This window comes from Vitis riparia, chromosome 4 (genome assembly GCF_004353265.1).
Source record: "Vitis riparia cultivar Riparia Gloire de Montpellier isolate 1030 chromosome 4, EGFV_Vit.rip_1.0, whole genome shotgun sequence".
Lineage (NCBI taxonomy): Eukaryota > Viridiplantae > Streptophyta > Magnoliopsida > Vitales > Vitaceae > Vitis > Vitis riparia.
Window position 1 is genome coordinate 20,841,606 of NC_048434.1, and position 24,564 is coordinate 20,866,169.

The window sequence follows — 24,564 nt, forward strand, 5'->3', positions numbered from 1 at the left end:
TCAAATATGATGATTTTTTTTCTTTTTTTCTTAAACTTATATTATTAAAATTTTTAAAACTAGTAATAGTAAATTTATTTAAAAAAAAAAAAAAAAAAAAACTCCAAGCAAATCATTAAGGAACACAAGGTGCTACTTTAAGGACATAAAAGAAGACTATATGTGCTAACCAATATAAGACACATGGAAGTAAATCTATGTAGATAAAATTATATATATATATATATATTTCATATTTAGTAGATTGTATCTATGGTCAATTGAGCTATAATTTGTACATGTGTAAAGATTTATTGTGAATGGTTTACTTGAGATTTCTTATTATTCTTGGATTAATAAATTTGATCTTAAATTATTTTGAATACTAAAGAGATAGGATAAATTTTAAATTGAAAAGTAAAAAAATTGGATAGACAAAAGCTTGGGCTGTCTATTCATCTTGTTCATCCAAAATTTGGTTAAATGTAAGTTTCGATGATAACAAAATGAAGACTTGCATTTGACATTTAATTTTCAAGTATGATAAAAAAGAAGATCACATTAGATCAATAGAGAAAAAGTTACACAACTTAACATTATAGAACTAAAAAGAAAATGAAAAGAAGGTTTTTCAAGATTATACATAAGTTCTCTTCAATATTTTTTTTTATTGAATAATAGACAAGTAATGGATTAAAGTGATCGATGGCTAATAGACAAGGAGTGGTTGAAGTTTGACCTTACCCAGTCGAGGATCCGTCGATCAAAACTTCACTTGTTTGAGATTCATATCTTCCAATAACTATTGAAAAGTGTCCATCAACTAGATTTTTGTTGATCAGTTTAGCTGTAACTTGAGCTTTCAATTTGAAACTTCTATTTAAAACTCTTGAATTTCATTTATTGATATGTTATCACTTGAAAATCATCATATTGTCTAACCTTTGATCTTTGGTATACTTTGAGTATAATCATTTTGAAACTTGCAAACCTTATTCATCGGACCTTAAGACTAGTTATCTTTCTATTATAATCAATTTGCAAAGCTAGTTATCATATTTTTCTTGTTTCAAAATTTTGTATAATCTATGAGAGAGCATTTTTAAGTGTTTGAAAAGCACTTGTAGAGTTGTTTTAAGTGCTCCAAGAACAATTGTGGAGTTGTAAAGATCCATTGATACCTAAAAACTTAATGTATGTTGAACGTCCTTAGTTTGAATGATTCTTGGTATAATGGAACACTTCTAGGTTTTGGTTTAAACCATGATTTGAAACATTGATAAATACAAATGTATCGATATTTGGATTTTACAAAAATATTGAAAAATATTTAATTTTGTGATTTCATGTGTAATTTGTATAATGGGATAAAAAGGTTTAATTAAGGATAAAATTTTGAGAAATTATGTGTCTACTACCCATGTAAAATTTGTTTCATTTTTTTTATACATCATTTTACTATATGCAAAATTTGCATGGTGCAAGTCATGGGGGCACTACAAAAATGACATCTAAGTGGGGAGAGGGGTATGGAGTTTGCTCAAATTACACAAATATCATTATTAATTGTGCAACCTTAAACAAAAGGAATGATAATTTGATAAATATAATATAAAAATATAGATAAAACACAATCCCAACAAAAAGGTGTCTAAATGGGAAGAAGAGATAAAGTTGACTGCCATGGAATAAATGGTAAAATTGCAAATATAATATAAAAATAAAAATAAAATATCATCGTAATAAAATATGTCTAAGTTGGAAAAAGGGTTAGAGTTGGTTGAAATTACAATAATATCAAGAATGGGTCAATGGCATGCTGTGGAATGATAATTTGATAAATATTCAAAAGAAAGTTGGATAAAAAAGGTTTTAAAAAGTTACAAAAAAACTTGCATAACAGTGCTTTGAGATAGTGTTGTGACAATTTGGTAAATACTAAAAAAAAAAAAAAAGGTAAAAAAAGTTTCGATAAAACTATATCATGGCTTTTATAGTATATATATATATATAGATAAATGTAAAAGAAAAAATGTCATTAAAAAATTATTATAATGATTTTTTAAAATTTTAACATAAATGAAAATTTTATCATAAGATAATTAAAATTATTAATTTAATGTTTTATTTAACATTTTGCATATATTAAAATTTAAAGTGCTTTATATATAATTAAAGTGAAACAAGCCCAGCGGTTCAGCGTGTTCTTTTTTCATATGGGATAAAAATTTTAGGACCATGATCCGACCGTCCACTTGGCGCCGAAATCTGCGAAAATCGCCTGAAAATATCCAAAAATTTCACGACAGGCGCCAATAACGGGTGAAATTTCCCTAAAATCCAGATGACGCCGAAATCTCCGAATATCACGTGAAAATCCCCAAGGGACCGGCCTGGCGCCGATAACGGGTGAAATTTCCGTAGAATTCAGATGGCGCCGAAATCTCCGAAAATCACGTGAAAATCTCTCGAAACTCGGACCGAATATCTTGCCCAACCGATATCCGAGAAATATCGGACGGCTTACCGCCGAAACGATTTTGAATTTTAGTTTTCTCCCGCCTCGTCCAAAATTTCCTATTCAAATCCTTTATTATTTTATTTATATTTAATATCTCCTTATCAAAATCAAAATCTTATTATATTAAATTCACCTTATTTGTAAAATTATTTAGATTAGACTTTCATTTAAACCTTTTTATATTCCATTTGTACAAATAAAATATTTTTTTATAATATTATATTTATATTACAAAATACTCATTTCAAATTCTATTATTTTTGACACCTTAAATTTAAAATAAATATGTATTTGTAAGTCACTTTTTTTTTTTAATTTTTTCAAGTGAAATATTAAATTATATTTACTAAGTGTTAATATGTTATGAGCGAACAATCCAATATGAAAATATCAGTCTTGATCCATATATATTAATAATTCGATTTTACAAACATATCGGGATATATATATATATATATATATATATATATATATATATATATATATATATATATATATATATATATATATATATATGAATATTTTGATACAAAATCTTGATTAAGAAAATTAATCAAAACTCATAATTTCAAAAATATCATATTAAAAGAAGTAATAATATCATATTAAAGTTGTTTTTATCACAAAATTAAAAACACAATAATATGAAGAAATATAATAAAAAATTTGAGAAAAAAATTGAAATTGAACAAAATTCATATACATATATATATATAAAGAAGTAATAATATACATAATGAAGTTATTTCATTGAAAAATTAGTATAAAATTAATATAATTTGTGATATTTAATAATAATATACATAATTTAAGAATTTAAAATATATTTAATATTAATATTATGATCTATTTAATATTCAAAATATTAAATAAATTTATATATATATATATATATATATATATATATATATATATATATATATATATATATATACATATATGTATATAAATTATTTTGATGGTTTTTATAATTTGAATAATTTTTAAAGGAAATAATTAAAATTAATTTATGCATTAACATTTTATTTTAGCATTTTCATAAGTCTAGTTGAAATATTTTAGTGGTATGTATAGGTATATTTATTGAATAGTTAACTAGCCATGTTGAATATTTTCAGAATATATCATGAAATTTTCATCCTTGCAGAGACACGACTAGTGGCGGAGCTAAGGACTTTTGTTAGGAGCGGCATGGAAAAAAAATATATATATTATAGTCATTATTTATAAACTGTAAGGTGATTAATGGTATTTTATATTATTATTAAAAAAACTAAATAATTTTAAATATTAATTATAAGTATTAAGAACAATTTAAAAAAAGGTTTTGGATTTTATATAAATAAATTATCAAGAATATTTAAAGGAAATTTTCAAAAGAATTAAAAAATAAAAAGAAAAATCATTAGAAAATTTCAATAATTTTAATAATTTTATTTTAGAGAATTTAATAATTTCTATTATAAATTTTAATATTTTTTTCAAGTGGAAGATGTGTGCGCCTTTAGATCTTATTGTCTTATTATTTGATCTCAATTATTTATACCTTAGTCTCATTCTTTATACTTATATTTAAAAGCTTAGAATTTTTCATGTATTTTCAAAATTTGAGATTAAGATTTTAATGCCTTATTTTTAAAAAAAAATAAGTAAATATAAGATAGTTGAAAATAAAGTCTTTTATTAAAAACTTATATTTTATATAAAAATGATTAAATTTTGATTAATTCATATTATTTTCTTATTTCCAGATAAAAATATAAGTATTTGGTAAGAAATTAACAAGTATTATTTTTTATGATTTACTTAAACCAATCATAAAAAATAAGTATAATGAAAAGGATTGAATGCACATGAAAAAATAAATATGAATAATATTAAAGAAGATTTTATTTTATTTTTTAATTTTAGTTAAATTTTAGTATATTATTAGTAATTAATGTTCAATATTACTTTTTTGGTAATAATATTTACTTGCTATTATTTTATTTTAAAAAATAAATAAATAAAATTTATATTTTAGAGAGAGCAAAGTTTCTATTTTGGTTTTTGTTTGGCTAAAAAAAAAATTTATTGTTAGGGATTTTTTTTTTTTTTTTGAAGGAAAATTGAGGGAGGGCACATGCCCCGGCCTTAGCTGGATCTTGCTAGTGGACACAATGGCTAGTAGAACGATAAAATACAACGGTCGAATAATTCGAATCTCTGATATATTTCAATTTCTCCCTCTTTCTCTCTTCTTAATATATATTGATGATGTTCTTATATTTTCAAATTCTATTGAACATCACTTCAAACACTTAGAAACTTTTCAAACTATTGTTAAGGAAAACGGTTTGGTTGTTTCCGCCCTTAAGATTAAGTTATTTCTAACTAGGATTAGATTTCTAGGATTTGAAATCTACCAAGGTACAATCAAACCAATTCAAAGGTCAATAGAGTTTTCTAGTAAATTTGCTGATGAAATTCAGAACAAAACTAACTTCAAAGGTTCTTAGGGAGTCTAAACTATGTGTCAAACTTTTATCCAAACCTTAGAACCACTATCAATAGGTATATTTATTGAGTAGTTAACTAGCCATGTTGAATATTTTCATAATATATCATAAAATTTTCGTCCTTGCAGCGACACAACTAATGGTGGAGCTAAGAAAAATATTATATTATAGTCATTATTTATAATCTGTAAGATAATTAATGGTATTTTATATTATTATTAAAAAAACTAAATAATTTTAAATATTAATTATAAGTATTAAGAACAATTTAAAAAAAGGTTTTGGATTTTATATAAATAAATTATCAAGAATATTTAAAGGAAATTTTCAAAAGAATTGAAAAATAAAAAGAAAAATCATTAGAAAATTTCAATAATTTTATTTTAGAGAATTTAATAATTTCTATTATAAATTTTAATATTTTTTTCAAGTAGAAGATGTGTGCGGCTTTAGATCTCATTGTCTTTGATCTCAGTTATTTATACCTTAGTCTCATTATTTGTATTTATATTTAAAAGTTTAGATTTTTCTATGTATTTTCAAAAGTCGAGATTAAGAATTTCATGGATACTAAACTAATACCTTAATTTTTTTTTTTTTTAAATAAGTAAATATAAGATAGTTGAAAATAAAGTCTTTCATTAAAAACTTTTATTTGATATAAAAATGATTAAATTTTGATTAACTCGTATTATTTTCTTACTTCCAAATAAAAATATAAGTATTTGATAAGAAATTAACAAGTATTATTTTTTATGATTTAATTAAACCAATCATAAAAAATAAGTGTAATAAAAAGGATTGAATGGATAGGAAGAAATAAATATGAATAATATTAAATAAGATTTTATTTTATTTTTTAATTTTAGTATATTATTAGTAATTAATGTTCATTTATATTTTAGAGAGAGCAAAGTTTCTATTTTGGTTTTTGTTTTGCTAAAAAAAATTTACGTCAGGGATTTTTCTTTTTTAAAAGGAAAATTGAGGGGGGCACGTGGACACAATTGAGTGGGGCCTTAGCTGGATCCGCCAGTGGACGCAACGGCTAGTAAATACAACGGTCGAATTCGTCTCTGATATATTTCAATCTCTCCATCTCTCTCTCTGTCTCACTCTCTCCCTCTATCTATCTCTCTCTCCCTCTCCCTCTATCTATCTCTCTCTCCCTCTCCCTCTCTGAAACCCCCTCGCAACTCGCCCTCTCATCTACCGCCTCCGCCTCATCCTCCTCCACCACCACCACAGCAGCCCTCTGAAATTCCTTTTTTTTTTTTCAAGGGGGGCACAATTGAGGGGGGCCTTAGCTGGACACAACGGCTAGAAAAATACAACGGTCGAATTCGAGTATCTTTTTCAATCTCTCCCTCTCTCTCTCCCTCTCCCTCTCTGAAACCCCCTCGCAACTCTCCCTCTCTCTCTCTCTCTCTCTCTCTCTCTCTCTCTCTCTCTCTCTGAAACCCCCGAAGATGCAAGACATGTGGAATGTTCCCCCTGGTTTCAGGCCCAGCACATCTGCGCCTTCGTCTCCCGCAAAGCCTATTGGGGTGTCAAGAACTCGCTCAGAGTCCTTTCATGTCACCCACAAAGTCCCTGTTGGCGACACTCCTTATGTGAGAGCCAAAAAGGTTCAGGTAAGCTTCCGTTCTGGGTAATCTTGAAATTTGCCAACAAACCGAGGTTTCTTCTTTTGCGTGATTGATCTCTGTTTGATGGGTTGGATTATGACTTTTGTTGCATCAGTTGGTTGACAAGGACCCGGAAAAGGCAATTCCGCTATTTTGGGCCGCCATTAATGCTGGAGATCGAGTGGATAGTGCGCTCAAGGACATGGCCATTGTGATGAAGCAACAGAACAGGGCTGAAGAAGCCATTGAGGCTATTAAATCGCTGCGAAGTCGTTGTTCAGATCAAGCCCAAGAGTCTCTTGACAATATCCTTCTGGATCTGTACAAGGTCCTGTCCTTTCGAAATTCCTTATCACTTGTTTGTATCTGGCTATTTAAAGATTATTGAGTACTGATTTTTGTCTTTTGGAAATTCGATTCGACAGAGATGCGGGAGATTGGATGATCAAATTGCACTTTTGAGGCACAAATTGTTCTTGATTCAACAAGGGATGGCTTTCAATGGGAAGCGCACCAAGACTGCCAGATCCCAAGGGAAAAAATTTCAGGTGTCCGTGGGACAAGAAGCGACTCGGTTACTGGTAAGCAGACAGTTTTTCTGCTAGTTTCAGTCCTCTATCTCTCCCTAAACTCCATATTGAGACGAATTTCCATTTCAGGGGAACTTAGGATGGGCATTGATGCAGCAGAACAACTATATCGAAGCAGAAGATGCCTACAGGCGGGCACTTTCAATGACTCCAGATAATAACAAGATGTGCAATCTGGGTATCTGCTTGATGAAGCAAGGGAGGATTCTGGAAGCCAAAGAAACCCTTAGAAGAGTGAAACCGGCTGTTGCAGATGGCCCGAGAGGTGTAGATTCCCACCTCAAAGCATTTGAGAGGGCACGGCAGATGCTGCTTGATCTTGAGTCTGAAATGTTGAATAAGGGAAGCGACCCTGTCGAACAGAGTCGGCTCTTTGATGCCTTCCTCAGCTCTTCCTCGCTCTGGCAGCCTCAGCCTTGTAAGGACCAGCACACAACGAATACAATCAAATCTCAAGATGATTTTGGGGATGAGAACTTCGACACCAACAGAGTCATGAAGGTTCTTTCTGGACAGAAGATTGCCAAACCAACGGCTGTTCATGCGAACTCACTCAACGTCGCGGCATTGCCATTTTACTCATCAAAGATGACCAAGGACCCAATTGGAACACCACTGCAGGAGTCCCTTAAGAGAACAAGATCAGGGCATGCTGCTAATTCGATAGGAGTGAATGAAACGGGGGCGTTCAGAAAGCCCTTAATGGAATCCATGGAACCAGAAAATAAGACTAGAAGGCGATCTCTTTCACCCGAAGAAAATGGGGACAAGTGGGCAGACTTTCTGCCAGACAGCAAGGAGTTTGAAGCGGCTCTTATTGCTGCAGTTCTGGGTTCAGCCACTGAAACAGGGAAGAAGACTCTGGAGACTGGAAACAGTTCTGGAATTTTACAGAATAAGATTGAGAGTAGGTTTAAAGTCTTTCAAGACATAACACTCTCTCTGAGCCCGAGAGCCTAACCTCTCAATTAGTGTCAACTAATTCAATTTAGTTTTTACAAGCTATAATAATATAGGTTTTAGGTTGGAGATGATCTTGTTCTCCTGGGCTCCTGTTCAAGCAGAAGGGGGGGGAGGGAGGGAGTACGCAGCTATGCAGAGAGTATGGTAGCAGTCCCTGCTGGGGTAGTAGCAGCAGTAGTTATAGTAGATGCAATTCATTAATTCTTGTCTACCTCTCAAAATAAAGGGGGGCACACATCTTAATAAAATATATGATGATGTTCATTAGCTACATTTTGACTCAAGAAAATGAGGCCTTGTTTCTATATTGTGAATGCTGATTTCTCTTCCTCATTTCAAAGTGTATGGCATTTAATTTTGATCATATGAGGAGCTCCTAATTGTTTAGGAACATAGTTTTCTTCAATGAATCTTTGTGAGGTGAGATCTTCTTATTATACATGGTTTCTTCTTATACATGGTCGATCCTGTTTTACTCCTGTTCCCTTTGACTTCTTCGTCTATAGTAGAAAGTAATGGCTATAGCAGTCGTCACAAAAGCAACTCCTGCAGCAGTTTTTGCCATGGTTGAACTGTTCTTCACAGCTGTGATACCCTGGAAAAAGCCCAAGTAGGTGGAACAAACCCTATCTCCGAAAGCTGCTTGTTCCATGCCGCATAATCTCTGAAGAAAGCCTCCAAATCCTGCCATGTACCAGAAATAATATGATAAGAAAATCAGCAAAGGGGGTAACAAGAGAGACTGCATGAGACTTACGTGAACACCCACGAAGGTTCCAGCATAAATACTACATTACCTGTTTATACAACCTAACATATTCTAGGAATTTAGGATCCTTTATTAATGCTTGGCCTGTGGAAAATATAAACAATCGCCTGCCTCCCTGTTGAATCCTCGCCTGCAGCTGAAGAAGAAGGTTTCTGCTGTGAATACCCTGTTGGAGGGTTACTAGTTGTAAGAGACTTGGTTGATGATTTCATAAGCTCCCTGATTACAATATTAATCATAACATATAGCCATCATATATAATTGAAACATTACTGCATTTATATGCGTTCCAATCAATGAATTCTCAAATGAAACCTTACTTGAAATACGAATTGTCGAACTTCCAGGGCTCCTCTGTCCACTTGCCATCAAAGCCTGGAACTTGCTTATGTGCCCCTCCCTACAACACCAAACCAAACAAAAACTACATGCATATGTGCGGGTGCAGAAAGAACTTTTTAAAGATAGCTGCAGATCTGTGGAGGAAGTTACCAATGTATGAGCTCCGGAGAGGGCCACAATATCCTTGTCCCCAAGACCCATCCGGTTAAAGACTGACCTTAAATGTTCAGCACCTGCAACAAAATTTAATAATAGAAATGTAAATTTTATGCTTGGTCTTATATGGGAAGTATAAGACAGCTCTGATTTCTGATGCATAACAACCAAGAAACAATTTGTAGAAGGAGCACAGCTGAAAAGCTAGAGAGGGGGACCAAGGGGTGAAATGACAGAATTCGACAAACGATAAGGTTCAAGTCTCTATGCATTATCTGTGAGTTATAGAGCAGAATAGGAAAATGACTTCTTTTCCATAAACAAGGCCAGAGAGCATAAAGAAAACAGAATGGGAAACCTTTGTTAGCATCTGGGAGGCACCCTTCTTCTGGTGAAGACAAAGTCCTGATTGAAAAAGGAGGGGGGGACGAAACGAATAGTGGGGCCTCCAATAATCTCAACTACAACAACACCAGCAAGCTGACAAAACCCCAAAGGGGTCGGGAAAGTGACCACATCGGCATCCAATTGCAAAGATGATGCAAACCAGAGCTTGTTTTTATCTTAGCTTCTCAATGAATTCAAATTAAATCACAGAACAGTTGATTTCTGAAACAAAAGTCACCTGGTAAAGGTCAGCATATGTAATGCAATGATGCCTCCTTTTCACCTCCTCTGACATCGGAATAGAACCAGAGTCCATTAGAAAAAAAAAATTAGTATTTCAATTTTAAGTAGGAAAAACTGAGAGTTATGGTGGGATGAAGTCCCAATCATACCATCTCGGCACTGAACCTCATTAAAAGGAGTTTGATTACAATACAAGCAAAAAAAAAAAAAAAGAGGGGGGAGGGGACAAATCTGTTGCCAGTGTGCAAGGGCAAAAGGGAAAATGAATCTCACCACAAAGATCAACTGCCGTTTTCAAACCCTTATTTGCAGAATGATTAAGCTCTTGTGGGTTTCTAATGGAGCCATTTGGGCCCCCTGTCTTTGTGAGAGCATCATAAGTGCCTGCATCATGAAACCTGCAAACAAAATGCTATTTAGCTTTTGATCATTAAACCCCTCATGCATTAAAGCTAAATTATTTCAAAATCCAATAGAGCCAGAATGCAAAAAGTCGGCTCACGATCCTCCCTCGTACATGCCAAATATTAAGTCTCTGTTAATTTGAACCTTGCAAAACACACACACACATGTATGAGTCGTTTTGTTCATGGCCTGTTCATGGCCATACTGAAACACCAAAAGTTATAACACCTAGAAAAGCCTTTTTTTTTTTTTTTCCTAATTTTTCTGAATTTTTTATCTTATCTTCCCCATCTATTGAAATGCAACCACTTATATTTTCTCCATCTCCCTTCGAAATGTCACTTCTAACATTTACTAAAAGAGATGAAATGCAGGGGAAAGAAAAAAGAAGCATAAATTAAACTTAAGAGACTACGCTAGACGGAGCTGTAAGATTATTACATGCAATATATATTTGATCCAAGTATATGAACATTTGCAACATGAATCAAATCTGAAAAAGACTTAGAATCGTCTACTTACCTCCAGCCATTGTTTTGAGTTACTGTAATCTGTGCAAGCCTTGATTTCCAAACTCTGATATATCTTTTTAGATGGTGTATTTCTAAAGATAAAAAACAGCAGAGAGATGAATTCGGGACCATGAGAGATCTATATAACTATGGCTTCCCATCATACCACGTTGCTTTTGATTGGCCACACTATGAGCAGTTTGTAGAACATGCTCCTTTACCGCAGGGACATGAGATGGTTGGTGGAGGACGTGGTCAGGTGTTGGACCACTTCAAAGTGGTGAATGTGTGTGAACATGTAGTTGATAACATTCTCCCACTTGATCCACACCTTTAACCTAATGTCTATCTTAGTCCATCAATTATCCACATTAAGTAACAAATACATGAATCATGACAATAAGTCCTCAATATAATGAGTGTTACCTTCCATGTATTATAGTGTATTCATTTCTTAACATTATAATTTATGTGACAATATTACTTAATGAATAAACCCTATGTTCATTTTTGGTCCAATGAAGTTAAATTTTCTCAAAATTAAATAAAGGTGCACATCAATATGAGAAAACATCATAATAAGAGTTTGTACAATAGAAATTACATAAGGGAACTAAGTCCCATATTCACTACATGATCCTTGAATTTCAACAGTGGCATGCCCTTAGTCAAAGGATCAGCGATCATCAATTCAGTGCTAATGTGCTCAATAACCACTTTCTTTTCTTTAACATGTTCTCTTATGGCTAGATACTTAATGTCGATGTGCTTGCTTCGACTTCCACTTTTATTATTCTTCGTCATAAAGACTACAGCTGAATTGTTGCAATATATACTCAATGGCCTAGATATTGAATCCATAACTCTAAGCCCGGAAATGAAACTCTTAAGACATACACCATGTGAAGTAGCTTCAAAACAAGATATGAACTCAGCTTCCATAGTAGAAGTAGCAGTCAAGGTCTGCTTAATGCTCCTCCAAGATATAGCTCCATCGGCCAATATAAAAATGTATCCAGATGTTGATTTACGCGAATGAACACAGCTAGCAAAGTCTAAATCTGAGTAGCTAACAACCTCTAAATTGCTTGTTTGTCTGTACATAAGCTTGTAATCTTTGGTTCCTTGAAGATATCTCATCACTTTATTTGCAGCTTTCCAGTGGTCCAAACCTGGGTTACTCTGATATCGTCCTAACATTCCAACAACTAATACAATGTCTGGCCTTGTGCAGACCTAAGCATACATCAAACTTCCGACTGCAGAAGCATATGAAGTGTTCTTCATTTGTTCTCTCTCAAGATCGTTTTTCAGGCATTGGTTTAGATTAAACCTATCTCCCTTCATTATAGGGGAAACACTAGGTGAACAATCATTCATCCGAAATCTCTCTAAAACTTTATTGATATAGGTCTCCTGAGACAGACCTAAGATTCCTTGAAATTTGTCTCTATGGATCTTAATGTCAATGACAATAGAACATGCTCCTTAACCGTAGGGATGTGAGATGGCTGGTGGAGGACGTGGTTAGGTGTTGGACCACTTCAGAGTGGTGAACGTGTGTGAACATGTAGCTGATAATAGGAGCATCATGGGTGCACAATTTTTGTTGGAAATGAGAGCACGGAGATATCTATGAGCCCTTTCAATTTCTTTGTAGTATTCTACATTTACAACTAGTGGTGCTGGAGTTGGTGCTGGTGTAGAGGCTAAGGTTGAGGCTTGGGCTTCCATGGGAGCTCACCCACCCTGCAAAGAATTGAAGAGGAAAAAAAAAAAGAAATAATGATAGTGGAGGGAGGACGTATGATAAGTTTTGTCTTTATAGAGCGGGAATCACAACGAAAAAAATGGGTGGAAGAAAAGGAGTGGGAGAGAAAGGAAGCAAAGGATTGATTTTGCTGGAAAGGGAAACAGTTCCAATTATAAACATGCAAGGGACTACAACTATTGATTGTCTTCCTTCTTCGTCTTCTTCAAATCTTCTTCTTCTTCGAAATCTTCTTATCTCTTGAGGGTTGTGTTGATCAAATGTAATATAACATTCTATGGATGCAATCCAAGATTGTTTCCATACAATTACTATGTAAGGATGGAATGAGCATTTGTTTCAATGAAAATGAAAAAATAAATAAATTGGTAATAACTTTCATGTATATAGTTTAATATATATATATATATATATATATATATATATATATTTTTTTTATTTAAAAAAAACACATTATTTAAAATTATTATTTTTTAATTTTTAAAAAAAAATATTTGAAAGGTTTTTTTGCTAAATAATAAAAACTTGACCCTCTGATTTTAAAACATTTCTAAAAACCAAAAATTGTTTTTGAAAAATTATAACATTGTTTGGTTGTTGTTTTCTATAAAAAAAAAATAAATAAAATAAAAACAAAATAAAATAAGAAAATCTTTTTTAAAGAATAGATAAAAATTATTTTCACTTATTTAAAATATAAATAAATAAGAAGAAATAAAAATAAAAAACCATATAAACAAATGAATGTATGTATGAAACAGAAAAATCGTTCATTTATATTTTTAAAATTAAATTTTATTTATTTTTAAATTCATTCAAAATAAAATAATATTAACCGTTATTAATTTTAAATTGTTATTATTATTATTATTTCTTTCCAACAAAATAAATCAATGATGCTTTTATGAAAATGTTAATATCCATTATTTATAATATTTATAAAAAAATATGATTTTATTATAATATTACTATTCATAATTTATTATATATATATATATATATTTATAATTACAAAATTGTTTTTATTTTTAATAAGACTTGAATTAAAATTAGTTTACATGATATTAATTGAATTTATGGTTTTTTTTTTTACAAAATGACAAAAAAATTAAACAGCTTATTTAAATAAGATTTTCGTTTTTGTTTTTGTTTTTTTTTTTAAAAAAAAAAACTTCTTTGAAATCAACCTGCATGCAAGGAACCAAAATACCTCATTCTCTTAAAGGTAAATTAAAATCCTATTTATAAGTAAAATTTTATTTTTATTGAAATAATTTTCTTTTTTACATTCTATATTTTTACTTGCTTCTAATAATTTTAGAAGAAAGCTTGAAGGCCATAAAATTGAGGGGCTTTTTGAGTGCTTATATAAGAAAAAGCTTTAAGTACGTCACCCTCCATGACATCTTCTTCAACCAAAAGATTCATGACTCCTTCCAAAACACGATTGAAGGTATCCAAGGAAATGTTTAAAAGAGTCCTATGAAAAAGTCATTAATAACTACTTTTGCAAAGCCCTTTCAACCATTATACAAAAATTTTCAAGTCTCTAATCTTTTAAATTAAAAATTTTTCTTCACATATTAACGACTATTGACTCAAAATAACAATAATTCTTTTCTCCTACTCTTGTAAAAGTTGTATTATTTATATTTTATCCTAAACTTCAAAATGTAAGTGAATTTGCTAATACATCTCGTTTTTTTTTTTAAATAAATTTTGATAATAAAAATTTAATTTAAAAAAAAAAAGATTTCACAAATTAAATCCTCTACCAAAACAATTCATAAATTTATGCTTCTTATCCACATAGATATCCATTACTACAATTTTAATTTTTTTTTAGATGATTAAAATTATCATTACTAACTACGATAACTTTATCGTAGCTAGTCACTATGATAACCTTATCGTAATCAAAACTATAATTTTATGTTTATAAAAATGAAATTCTTAGGTCACATGCTTGAAATGCACTAATTCAAAAGATTATTTTGTTATAAAATTATGGTTCGTTTGGTCATGTTCTCTAAAACTTGTTTTTAAAAACTGTTTTTTATTCTTTAACTTAATAACAGATTTTAAAAACAAGTTTTAGAAAATATGACCAAATAGATTCATATTTTCATTTTGTTTTTAAAAATTGATGAAAACAACTTCTACTTGTTCTTTAAAAAATTATTTTCTATTTCACTTTATTTTTAAAAATCATTTTTAAAAAGTAACAACAAAATAATGTTTAATTTTTTTTTAAATGGTTTTATATCTTAGAAACAAAAAATTGTTTTTAAATCATATGGTGAAACAGACTTTTAAATCACATGGTTAAAATTCCCAATTCACATGTACTAATTTAGGATGATTTTATACATAGAATATAAGTTTAGTTTGTGAACCAAATGAAAACCCATTTAATATTTCTTTTTCATGGCATGCACATGTTGAATGTGGAATCACAAGCCTGTAAATTTTTAAACTTTACCTAAGAAGAAATTGTTACCTTTTGGGATATTTTTAGGTGGAAAGTTGTAAATTGAAAAGTTTGAGAAGGGTATAGTTGTCCAAAAGGGAGGATATTTTTGGCATTTCCCCTGGAATGCTCTTCTCTGACAGATTGATTCCAGTGCCACAGTTCCCTGAAAAAAGCAAGCAAATTTATTAATATCCCGAAACACCCCAAATTTCAATTGGCAGATTAAAATTTTAGACCATGAAACGGTGTCGTTTCAGCGGCGTCCATGCAAAACGCTTTACAAAAAATCCTTGTCTTCGTAAAATCTGGTTTTTTGATACAACACATTTATATCTTCCATTTTTGAAATATTACCTTCCTAAGGCTGTATTGGCCGTTGAAATGCATAGTTACCAAAACACCCCTCCCTTCCTTCCTTATTAGTTCCCTTGTTCTCCGCACGTTCCAAGGGCATGCCGTGAATAAAGGCACATTACAGGGGCATTTTGGTCATAAAACTTGATTTGATAAAATTACTCCACTGGCCACCCTGCCCAACGTTCATTTGTCTGCTTACATCTCAAAACCGCCGCTCTGTTGCTTTCCTCCTCACAACCAGAGAGTGGGGGAGAGAAGAGAGGAGATGAAACGGTGTCGTTTGTTTGGGAGGAAGTGAGGTTAAAGATTCTGAGACCCAAAAGAAGTGAAGGAGAAAAACGGTGGCTTTTTGAGACCCGCCATCGATGAAAGCTTCAGAAGCTTTACCAAAGTGAGAGAACGCAGAAAACGTTTTGGTTGTTGTTTTGTTTTTTGAAAATCAGAAGTGGGTTGTTGTTACTCGAGAATAGAGAGAGAAGAGATGGTTTCAAGGTGTAAGGCGAGGAAGACATACATGAAGCAGTTTGTGAAGGCGAGGCAAGCCCTGTCTGCAGCCCACAGTATGTGTATATCAGATCCCTGCGTGGCACTGGCTCTGCTCTCCTTCAGTTTGCCACCGCCGAGACCAATCTCCACCACCACCACCATCTCACACCGATTCTACCCTCTCCACCGCCGCCCATGAGTCCCAGCTCCGATACGTGGACATCCATCACAGCCTCGCCCTCTCATCTGCCGCCTCCGCCTCCTCCTCCTCCACCACCACAGCAGCCCTCTGAATTTTTTTTTTTTAAGGGGGGCACGTGGACAAAATGAGGGAGGGGCACGTGGACACAATTGAGGGGGTCCTTATAACGGCTAGAAAAATACAACGGTCGAATTCGAATCTCTTTTTCAATCTCTCCCTCTCTCTCTCTGTCTCATTCTCTCCCTCTATCTATCTATCTCTCTCCCTCTCCCTCTCCCTCTCTGAAACCCCCTCGCAACTCTCCCTCCCTCTCTCCCTCTCTCTCTCTCTGAAACCCCCTCGCAACTCTCCCTCTCTCTCTCTCTCTGAAACCCCCGAAGATGCAAGACATGTGGAATGTTCCCCCTGGTTTCAGGCCCAGCACATCTGCGCCTTCGTCTCCCGCAAAGCCTATTCGGGTGTCAAGAACTCGATCAGAGTCCTTTCATGTCACCCACAAAGTCCCTGTTGGCGACACTCCTTATGTGAGAGCCAAAAAGGTTCAGGTAAGCTTCCGTTCTGGGTAATCTTGAAATTTGCCAACAAACCGAGGTTTCTTCTTTTGCGCGATTGATCTCTGTTTGATGGGTTTGATTATGGCTTTTGTTGCATCAGTTGGTTGACAAGGACCCGGAAAAGGCAATCCCGCTATTTTGGGCCGCCATTAATGCTGGAGATCGAGTGGATAGTGCGCTCAAGGACATGGCCATTGTGATGAAGCAACAGAACAGGGCTGAAGAAGCCATTGAGGCTATTAAATCGTTGCGAAGTCGTTGTTCAGATCAAGCCCAAGACTCTCTTGATAATATCCTTCTGGATCTGTACAAGGTCCTGTCCTTTCGAAATTCCTTATCACTTGTTTGTATCTGGCTATTTAAGATTATTGAGTACTGATTTTTGTCTTTTGGAAATTCAATTCGACAGAGATGCGGGAGATTGGATGATCAAATTGCACTTTTGAGGCACAAATTGTTCTTGATTCAACAAGGGATGGCTTTCAATGGGAAGCGCACCAAGACTGCCAGATCCCAAGGGAAAAAATTTCAGGTGTCCGTGGGACAAGAAGCGACTCGGTTACTGGTAAGCAGACAGTTTTTCTGCTAGTTTCAGTCCTCTATCTCTCCCTAAACTCCATATTGAGACGAATTTCCATTTCAGGGGAACTTAGGATGGGCATTGATGCAGCGGAACAACTATATCGAAGCAGAAGATGCCTACAGGCGGGCACTTTCAATGACTCCAGATAATAACAAGATGTGCAATCTGGGTATCTGCTTGATGAAGCAAGGGAGGATTCTGGAAGCCAAAGAAACCCTTAGAAGAGTGAAACCGGCTGTTGCAGATGGCCCGAGAGGTGTAGATTCCCACCTCAAAGCATTTGAGAGGGCACGGCAGATGCTGCTTGATCTTGAGTCTGAAATGTTGAATAAGGGAAGCGACCCTGTCGAACAGAGTCGGCTCTTTGATGCCTTCCTCAGTTCTTCCTCGCTTTGGCAGCCTCAGCCTTGTAAGGACCAGCACACAACGAATACAATCAAATCTCAAGATGATTTTGGGGATGAGAACTTCGACACCAACAGAGTCATGAAGGTTCTTCCTGGACAGAAGATTGCCAAACCAACGGCTGTTCATGCGAACTCACTCAACGTCGCGGCATTGCCATTCTACTCATCAAAGATGACCAAGGACCCAATTGGAAAACCACTGCAGGAGTCCCTTAAGAGAACAAGATCAGGGCTTGCTGCTAATTCGATAGGAGTGAATGAAACAGGGGCGTTCAGAAAGCCCTTAATGGAATGCATGGAACCAGAAAATAAGACTAGAAGGCGATCTCTTTCACCCGAAGAAAATGGGGACAAGTGGGCAGACTTGCTGCCAGACAGCAAGGAGTTTGAAGCGGCTCTTATTGCTGCAGTTCTGGGTTCAGCCACTGAAACAGGGAAGAAGACTGTGGAGACTGGAAACAGTTCTGGAATTTTACAGAATAAGATTGAGAGTAGGCTTAAAGTCTTTCAAGACATAACACTCTCTATGAGCCCAAGAGCCTAACCTCTCAATTAGTGTCAACTAATTCAATTTAGTTTTTACAAGCTATAATAATATAGGTTTTAGGTTGGAGATGATCTTGTTCTCCTGGGCTCCTGTTCAAGCAGAAGGGGGGGGGGGGGGGAGGGAGGGAGTACGCAGCTATGCAGAGAGTATGGTAGCAGTCCCTGCTGGGGTAGTAGCAGCAGCAGTAGTTATAGTAGATGCAATTCATTAATTCTTGTCTACCTCTCAAAATAAAGGGGGGCACACATCTGTAATAAAACATATGATGATGTTCATTAGCAACATTTTGACTCGAGAAAATGAGGATCTTGCCTTGTTCTATATTGTGAATGCTGATTTCTCTTCCTCATTTCAAAGTGTATGGCATTTAATTTTGATCATATGAGGAGCTCCTAATTGTTTAGGAACTTAGTTTTCTTCAATGAATCTTTGTGGGATCTTCTTATTATACATGGTTTCTTCTTATACATGATCGATCCTGTTTTACTCCTCTTCCCTTTGACTTCTTTGTCTATAGTAGAAAGCAATGGCTATAGCAGTCGTCGCAAAAGCAACTCCTGCAGCAGTTTTTGCCATGGTTGAACTGTTCTTCACAGCTGTGATTACCCTGGAAGTCCATGTAGGTGGAACAAACCCTAGCTCCGAAAGCTTCTTGTGGGATGCCGCATAATCTCTGAAGAAAGCCTCCTCATCCTGCCATGTACCAGAAATATGATAAGAAAATCAGTAAAGGGTTACAAGAGACTGCATGAGACTATGTGAACATCCACGAAGGTTCCAGCAAAATACTACATTACCTGTTCATACAACATAACATATTCTAGGAATTTACGATCCTTTATTAATGCTTGGTCTGTGGAAAATATAAACAATCGCCTCCCTGTTGAATCCTCGCCCGCAGCTGAAGAAGGTTTCTGCTGTGAATACCCTGTTGGAGGATTACTAGGTGTAGGAAACTTGGTTGATGATTTCAAAAGCTCCCTGATTACAATATTAATCATAACATATAGCCATCATATATAATTGAAACATTGCTGCATTTATATGCGTTCCAATCAATGAATTCTCAAATGAAACCTTACTTGAAATACGAATTGTCGAACTTCCAGGGCTCCTCTGTCCACTTGCCATCAAAGCCTGAAACTTGCTTATGTGCCCCTCCCTACAACACCAAACCAGACAAAAACTACATGCATATTTGTGGATGCTGAAAGAACTTTTTAAAGATAGCTGCAGATCTGTGGAGGAAGTTACCAATGTATGAGCTCCGGAGAGGGCCACTATATCCTTGTCCTCAAGACCCATCCGGTTAAAGACCGACCTTAAATGGTCAGCACCTGCAACAAAATTTAATAAGAGAAATGTAAATTTTCTGCTTGGTCTTATATGGGAAGTATAAGAGAGCTCTGATTTCTGATGCATAACAACCAAGAAACAATTTGTAGAAGGAGCACAGCTGAAAAGCTAGAGAGGGGACCAAGGGGTGAAATGACAGAATTCGACAAACGATAAGGTTCAAGTCTCTATGCATTATCTGTGAGTTATAGAGCAGAATAGGAAAATGACTTCTTTTCCATAAACAAGGCCAGAGAGCATAAAGAAAACAGAATGGGAAACCTTTGTTAGCATCTGGGAGGAGCCCTTCTTTTGGTGAAGACAAAGAGTCCTGGTTGAAAAACAGGGGGGAAAAAATTAGGAGTAATATTTGAGAAAGGTGATCAAAAGCTTCCTCCATGAACCAACCTGTCTACCAGGGACGAAGTGAATAGTGGGGCCTCCAGTAACTTCAACTGCAACAACACCAGCAAGCTGACAAAATCCCAAAGGAGTCAGGAAAGCGACCACACTGGCATCCACTTGCAAAGATGATGCAAACCAGAGCTTGTTTTTATCCTTAGCTTCTCAATGAATTCAAATTAAATCACAGAACAGTTGATTTCTGAAACAAGAGTCACCTGGTAAAGGTCAGCATATGTAATGCAAGGATGCTTCCTTTTCACCTTCTCTGACATCAGAGCAGAACCAGAGCCCATTAGAAAAAAAAAAAAAAAAACTATTTCAATTTCAAGTAGGAAAAACTGAGAGTTGTGGTGGGATGAAGTCCCAATCATACTATCTCGGCACTGAACCTCATTAAAAGGAGTCTGATTACAATACAAGCAAAAAAAAAAAAAAAAGGGAGGGACAAATCTGTTGCCAGTGTGCAAGGGCAAAAGGGAAAATGAATCTCACCACAAAGATCAACTGCCGTTTCCAAACCCCTATTTGCAGAATGATTAAGCTCTTGTGGGTTTCTGATGGAGCCATTTGGGCCCCCTGTCTTTGTGAGAGCATCATAAGTGCCTGCATCATGAAACCTGCAAACAAAATGCTATTTAGCTTCTGATCATTAAACCCCTCATGCAATAAAGCTAAATTACTTTAAAATCCAATAGAGCCAGAATGCAAAAAATCAGCTCACGATCCTCCCCCCATACATGCCAAATATTAAGTCTCTGTTAATTTGAACCTTGCAAAAAACACACACACATGTATGAATCGTTTTGTTCATGGCCTGTTCATGGCCGTATTTCTGACACGCCATAAGTCATAACACCTAGAAAAGCCTTTTTCTTTTTTTTTTCCTAATTTTTCTGAAATTTTCATCTTATCTTCCCCGTCTATTGAAATGCAACCACTTATGTTTTCTCCCCCTCCCTTCGAAATGTCACTTCTAACATTTACTAAATGAAATGAAATGCAGGGGAAAGGAAAAAGAAGCATAAATTAAACTTAAGGGACACTACGCTAGACGGAGCATTATGGGTGCACAGTTTTTGCTGGAAATGAGAGCACGGAGGTATCTACGAGCCCTTTCGATTTCTTTGTAGTATTCTGCATTTACAGCAAGTGGTGCTGGAGTTGGTGCTGGTGCAGAGGCTGAGGTTGAGGCTTGGGCTGCCATGGGAGCTCACCCACCCTGCAAAGAATTGAAGAGGAAAAAAAGAAGGAATGATGATAGTGGAGGGAGGACCCATGATTAGTTTGTCTTTATAGAGAGGGAATCACAACGAAAGAGATGGGTGGAAGAAAAGGGGTGGGGGAGAGAGGAAGCAAAGGATTGATTTTGCATGGAAAGGGATACGATTCCAATTATAAACATGCAAGGGACTACAACTGCTGATTGCCTTCCTTCTTCTTCTTCGTCTTCTTCTTCTTCAAAATCTTCTTATCTCGAGGTATGAAGATTAAAAAACCTAAATTGATAATAACTTTCATATATATAGTTTAAAATAATTTTTTTATTTAAAAAAAAAAACACATTATTTAAAATTATTATTTTTAAATTTTATTTGAGAGGCTTTTTTTTGCTAAATAATAAAAACTTGACCCTATCATTTAAAAACACTTCTAAAAACCGAAAAATGTTTTTGAAAAATTATAACATTGTTTGGTTGTTGTTTTCTTAAAAAAAATAAAATCAAAATAAAATAAAAAATCAGTTTTAAAAAATAAATAAAAATTATTTTCACTTATTTTAAATACAAATGGAAAATATAAATAAATAAAAAAAATAAAAATAAAAAACCATATAAGCAAACGAATGTATGTATGAAATAAAAAAATCGTTCATTTATATTTTTAAAAATTAAATTTTATTTATTTTTAAATTTATTCAAAATAAAATAGTATTAACAATTATTAATTTTAAATCGTTATTATTATTATTATTATTATTATTATTATTATTATTATTATTATTATTTATTTCCAACAAAATAAATCAAAGATGCTTTTATGAAAATGTTAATATCCATTATTTATAATATTTATAAAAAAATATGATTGTATTATAATATTACTATTCATATTTTATTAAATATATTTATTTTTTATTTTTTGTAATTACAAAATTGTTTTTATTTTTAATAAAACTTGAATTAAAATTAGTTTATATGATATAAATTGAATTTATAGTTTTTTTTTACAAAATAAAAAAAAATTAAAACAACTTATTTAAATAAGATTTTTGTTTTTGTTTAAAAAAAAAAACTTTTTTAAAAATAACTTGAATCTAACAAACCAAAATACTTCATTCTCTTAAAGTTAAATTAAATTCTATTTATAGGTAAAATTTTATTTTTATTGAAATAATTTTTTTTTTTATATTCTCCAAAAAAAATATTTATTTTCACTCCTCATTTCTATATATATATATAAAAAAATAATAATAAGGATTTAACGTCAAATTTGAGAAGAAAGCTTGAAAGCCATAAAATTGAGGGGCTTTTTGACTGCTTATATAAGGAAAAGCTTTAAGTATGTCATCCTCCATGACGTCTTCTTCAACCAAAAGACTCATGAGTCATGACTCCTTCCAAAACACGATTGAAGGTATCCAAGGAAATGTTTGAAAGAGTCCTACGAAAAAGTCGTTAATAAGTACTTTTGCAAAGCCCTTTCAACCATGATACAAAAATTTTCAAGTCTCTAATATTTTAAATTAAAAATTTTCTTCATATATTAACAACTATTGACTCAAAATAACAATAATTCTTTTCTCCTACTCTTATAAAAGTTGTATTATTGCTATTGAATCATAGCTTATATTTTATCCTAAATTTCAAAATGTCACTATTAAATCATAGTGCATCCTTTATCATAAACTTTTGAATTTCCTAATACATCTGTTTTTTTTTTAAAATAAATTTTGATAATAAAAATTTAATTTAAAAAAAAATTCACAAATTAAATCCCCTACCAGAACAATTCATAAACTTATGCTTCTCATCCATGTAGATATCCATGACTATGATTTTAATTTTTTTTAGATGATTAAAATTATAATTAGTAACTACGATAACTTTATCGTAACTAGTCATGATGATAACTTTATGTAGTTAGCCACCATGATAATCTTATCGTAGCTAGCCACTATGATAACCTTATCGTAGTCACAAAGAATGAGTTTTATGTTTATAAAAAAAAAAATTTCTTAGGTCACATGGATGTATACATACTTGAAATGCACTAATTCAAAAAATTATTTTGTTGAAAAATTAAGGTTCATTTGGTTACGTTTTCTAAAACTTATTTTTAAAAATTGCTTCTTATTCTTTAACTTTATAACAGTTTTTAAAAACAAGTTTCATAAAACATGACCAAATGAACCCATGTTTTCATTTTGTTTTTAAAAATTGATGAAACAATTTCTATTTGTTCTCTAAAAATTGTTCTTTATTTCACTTTATTTTTAAAAATTATTTTCAAAAAACAACAACAAAACAGTATTAAAAAATTTTAAAAATAGTTTTATATCTTTAAAACAAAAAATTGTTTTTAAATCACATAATCAAACAGACTTTTAACTTCATAAATTTTGTTTTTCAAATGAATTATTTTAGCTCAAAACTCATTTTCTCAAATTTGAAAAATAAAATAAAATTATATGAAGGATATTAAAATTCTCAAGTCACATGTACTACTTTAGGGTGATTTTACACATAGAATATAAGTTTAGTTTGTGAACAAAATGAAAACCCATTTAATATTTCTTTTTCATGGCATGCTCATGTTGAATGTGGAATCACAAGCCTGTAAATTTTTTAACTTTACCTAAAAATCCAATGGTGTGTGATGAATATTTTAGTAACAAGGTATGATGCGGACCATGTGGTGATGGTGGCCCCTTGCTCAATTGTTTTAGATTTTGTTAGCTAAGGTCCAAGTTACCATTGTGGAACATATTTGGAACTACCACATGGTGCCCCCATTGATTTCACCTTCAAAAGGCTGCAACTTTTGATTTTCTTATTGTTGCTTTAGCTTAATGCTTTATAATCAATTACAAGATTATATATCATCTATTATTAGATTACTTCAATTTAAGTTAATCTATCAAAATCCGATACCTTATGTCGGATTAGGAAAAAAAACTTATAACACAGAACTTTTTTTAACATTTTACTATTTTAGATGTCTATGTGACTCAAAATAGACGATATTTATTATCAAAATATAATATTTATTTAGTACATGATATACTAAGTACGAATAAGTAAATTTAAACTATTAAATACGAAGAGAAATAACAATTTAAATAGACACCAAAATATAAAAATTTAAAACCCGAGTAAAATAAAATGAGATCAAGACTAAAAACCAATCTTTTATCTTATTTTGTGAAATACAGATACATACTAAAAATGTAA

At 32.9% G+C, this 24,564-nt stretch overlaps 3 protein-coding genes and 1 pseudogene across 4 annotated transcripts; 2 read left to right on the top strand and 2 right to left on the bottom strand.

Annotated features, from left to right (window-relative positions):
* Nucleotides 1-6,169: 6,169 nt before the first annotated feature.
* Nucleotides 6,170-18,441, top strand: LOC117912261 (protein POLLENLESS 3-LIKE 2-like). Of its 2 annotated transcripts, XM_034826789.1 has the most exons (5): nt 6,170-6,436; nt 16,634-16,827; nt 16,937-17,149; nt 17,246-17,401; nt 17,480-18,441. In XM_034826789.1, exons 2-5 carry the CDS (start codon nt 16,663-16,665, stop codon nt 18,368-18,370), a joined length of 1,425 nt encoding a protein of 474 aa, XP_034682680.1. In that variant the 5' UTR covers nt 6,170-6,436; nt 16,634-16,662; the 3' UTR covers nt 18,371-18,441. The 2 variants fall into 2 exon arrangements, with proteins under 2 accessions (XP_034682680.1, XP_034682679.1); XM_034826788.1 differs by lacking the exon at nt 6,170-6,436 and having other exon boundaries at nt 16,576-16,827.
* On the top strand, nt 6,433-8,566 carry LOC117912260 (protein POLLENLESS 3-LIKE 2-like). Its single transcript, XM_034826787.1, has 4 exons — nt 6,433-6,632; nt 6,742-6,954; nt 7,052-7,207; nt 7,286-8,566. The coding sequence occupies exons 1-4, from the start codon at nt 6,468-6,470 to the stop codon at nt 8,174-8,176; spliced, it is 1,425 nt and encodes a 474-aa protein (XP_034682678.1). The 5' UTR covers nt 6,433-6,467; the 3' UTR covers nt 8,177-8,566.
* On the bottom strand, nt 9,231-12,727 carry LOC117913313 (annotated as a pseudogene).
* Nucleotides 18,442-18,562: 121 nt separating the features above from the next.
* Nucleotides 18,563-21,515, bottom strand: LOC117912265 (probable L-ascorbate peroxidase 3, peroxisomal). Its single transcript, XM_034826792.1, has 9 exons — nt 21,160-21,515; nt 20,606-20,730; nt 20,329-20,378; nt 20,117-20,182; nt 19,991-20,039; nt 19,628-19,710; nt 19,456-19,535; nt 19,171-19,354; nt 18,563-19,066 (listed from the first exon to the last, which is right to left on the bottom strand). Exons 1-9 carry the CDS (start codon nt 21,315-21,317, stop codon nt 18,857-18,859), a joined length of 1,005 nt encoding a protein of 334 aa, XP_034682683.1. The 5' UTR covers nt 21,318-21,515; the 3' UTR covers nt 18,563-18,856.
* Nucleotides 21,516-24,564: the final 3,049 nt, after the last annotated feature.

Excerpts from the sequence above, each read along its gene's own strand:
- LOC117912260 (XM_034826787.1), top strand. The coding sequence starts at position 6,468 with ATGCAAGACATGTGGAATGTTCCCCCTGGTTTCAGGCCCAGCACATCT. Across the intron at positions 6,633-6,741 it reads TGAGAGCCAAAAAGGTTCAG|TTGGTTGACAAGGACCCGGA; the intron begins GTAAGCTTCCGT and ends TTGTTGCATCAG. Across the intron at positions 7,208-7,285 it reads AAGAAGCGACTCGGTTACTG|GGGAACTTAGGATGGGCATT; the intron begins GTAAGCAGACAG and ends TTTCCATTTCAG.
- LOC117912261 (XM_034826789.1), top strand. The coding sequence starts at position 16,663 with ATGCAAGACATGTGGAATGTTCCCCCTGGTTTCAGGCCCAGCACATCT. Across the intron at positions 16,828-16,936 it reads TGAGAGCCAAAAAGGTTCAG|TTGGTTGACAAGGACCCGGA; the intron begins GTAAGCTTCCGT and ends TTGTTGCATCAG. Across the intron at positions 17,150-17,245 it reads TCCTTCTGGATCTGTACAAG|AGATGCGGGAGATTGGATGA; the intron begins GTCCTGTCCTTT and ends TCAATTCGACAG.
- LOC117912265 (XM_034826792.1), bottom strand. The coding sequence starts at position 21,317 with ATGGCAGCCCAAGCCTCAACCTCAGCCTCTGCACCAGCACCAACTCCA. Across the intron at positions 20,379-20,605 it reads AACGGCAGTTGATCTTTGTG|AGAAGGTGAAAAGGAAGCAT; the intron begins GTGAGATTCATT and ends CTCTGATGTCAG. Across the intron at positions 19,355-19,455 it reads TTCGACAATTCGTATTTCAA|GGAGCTTTTGAAATCATCAA; the intron begins GTAAGGTTTCAT and ends TATTGTAATCAG.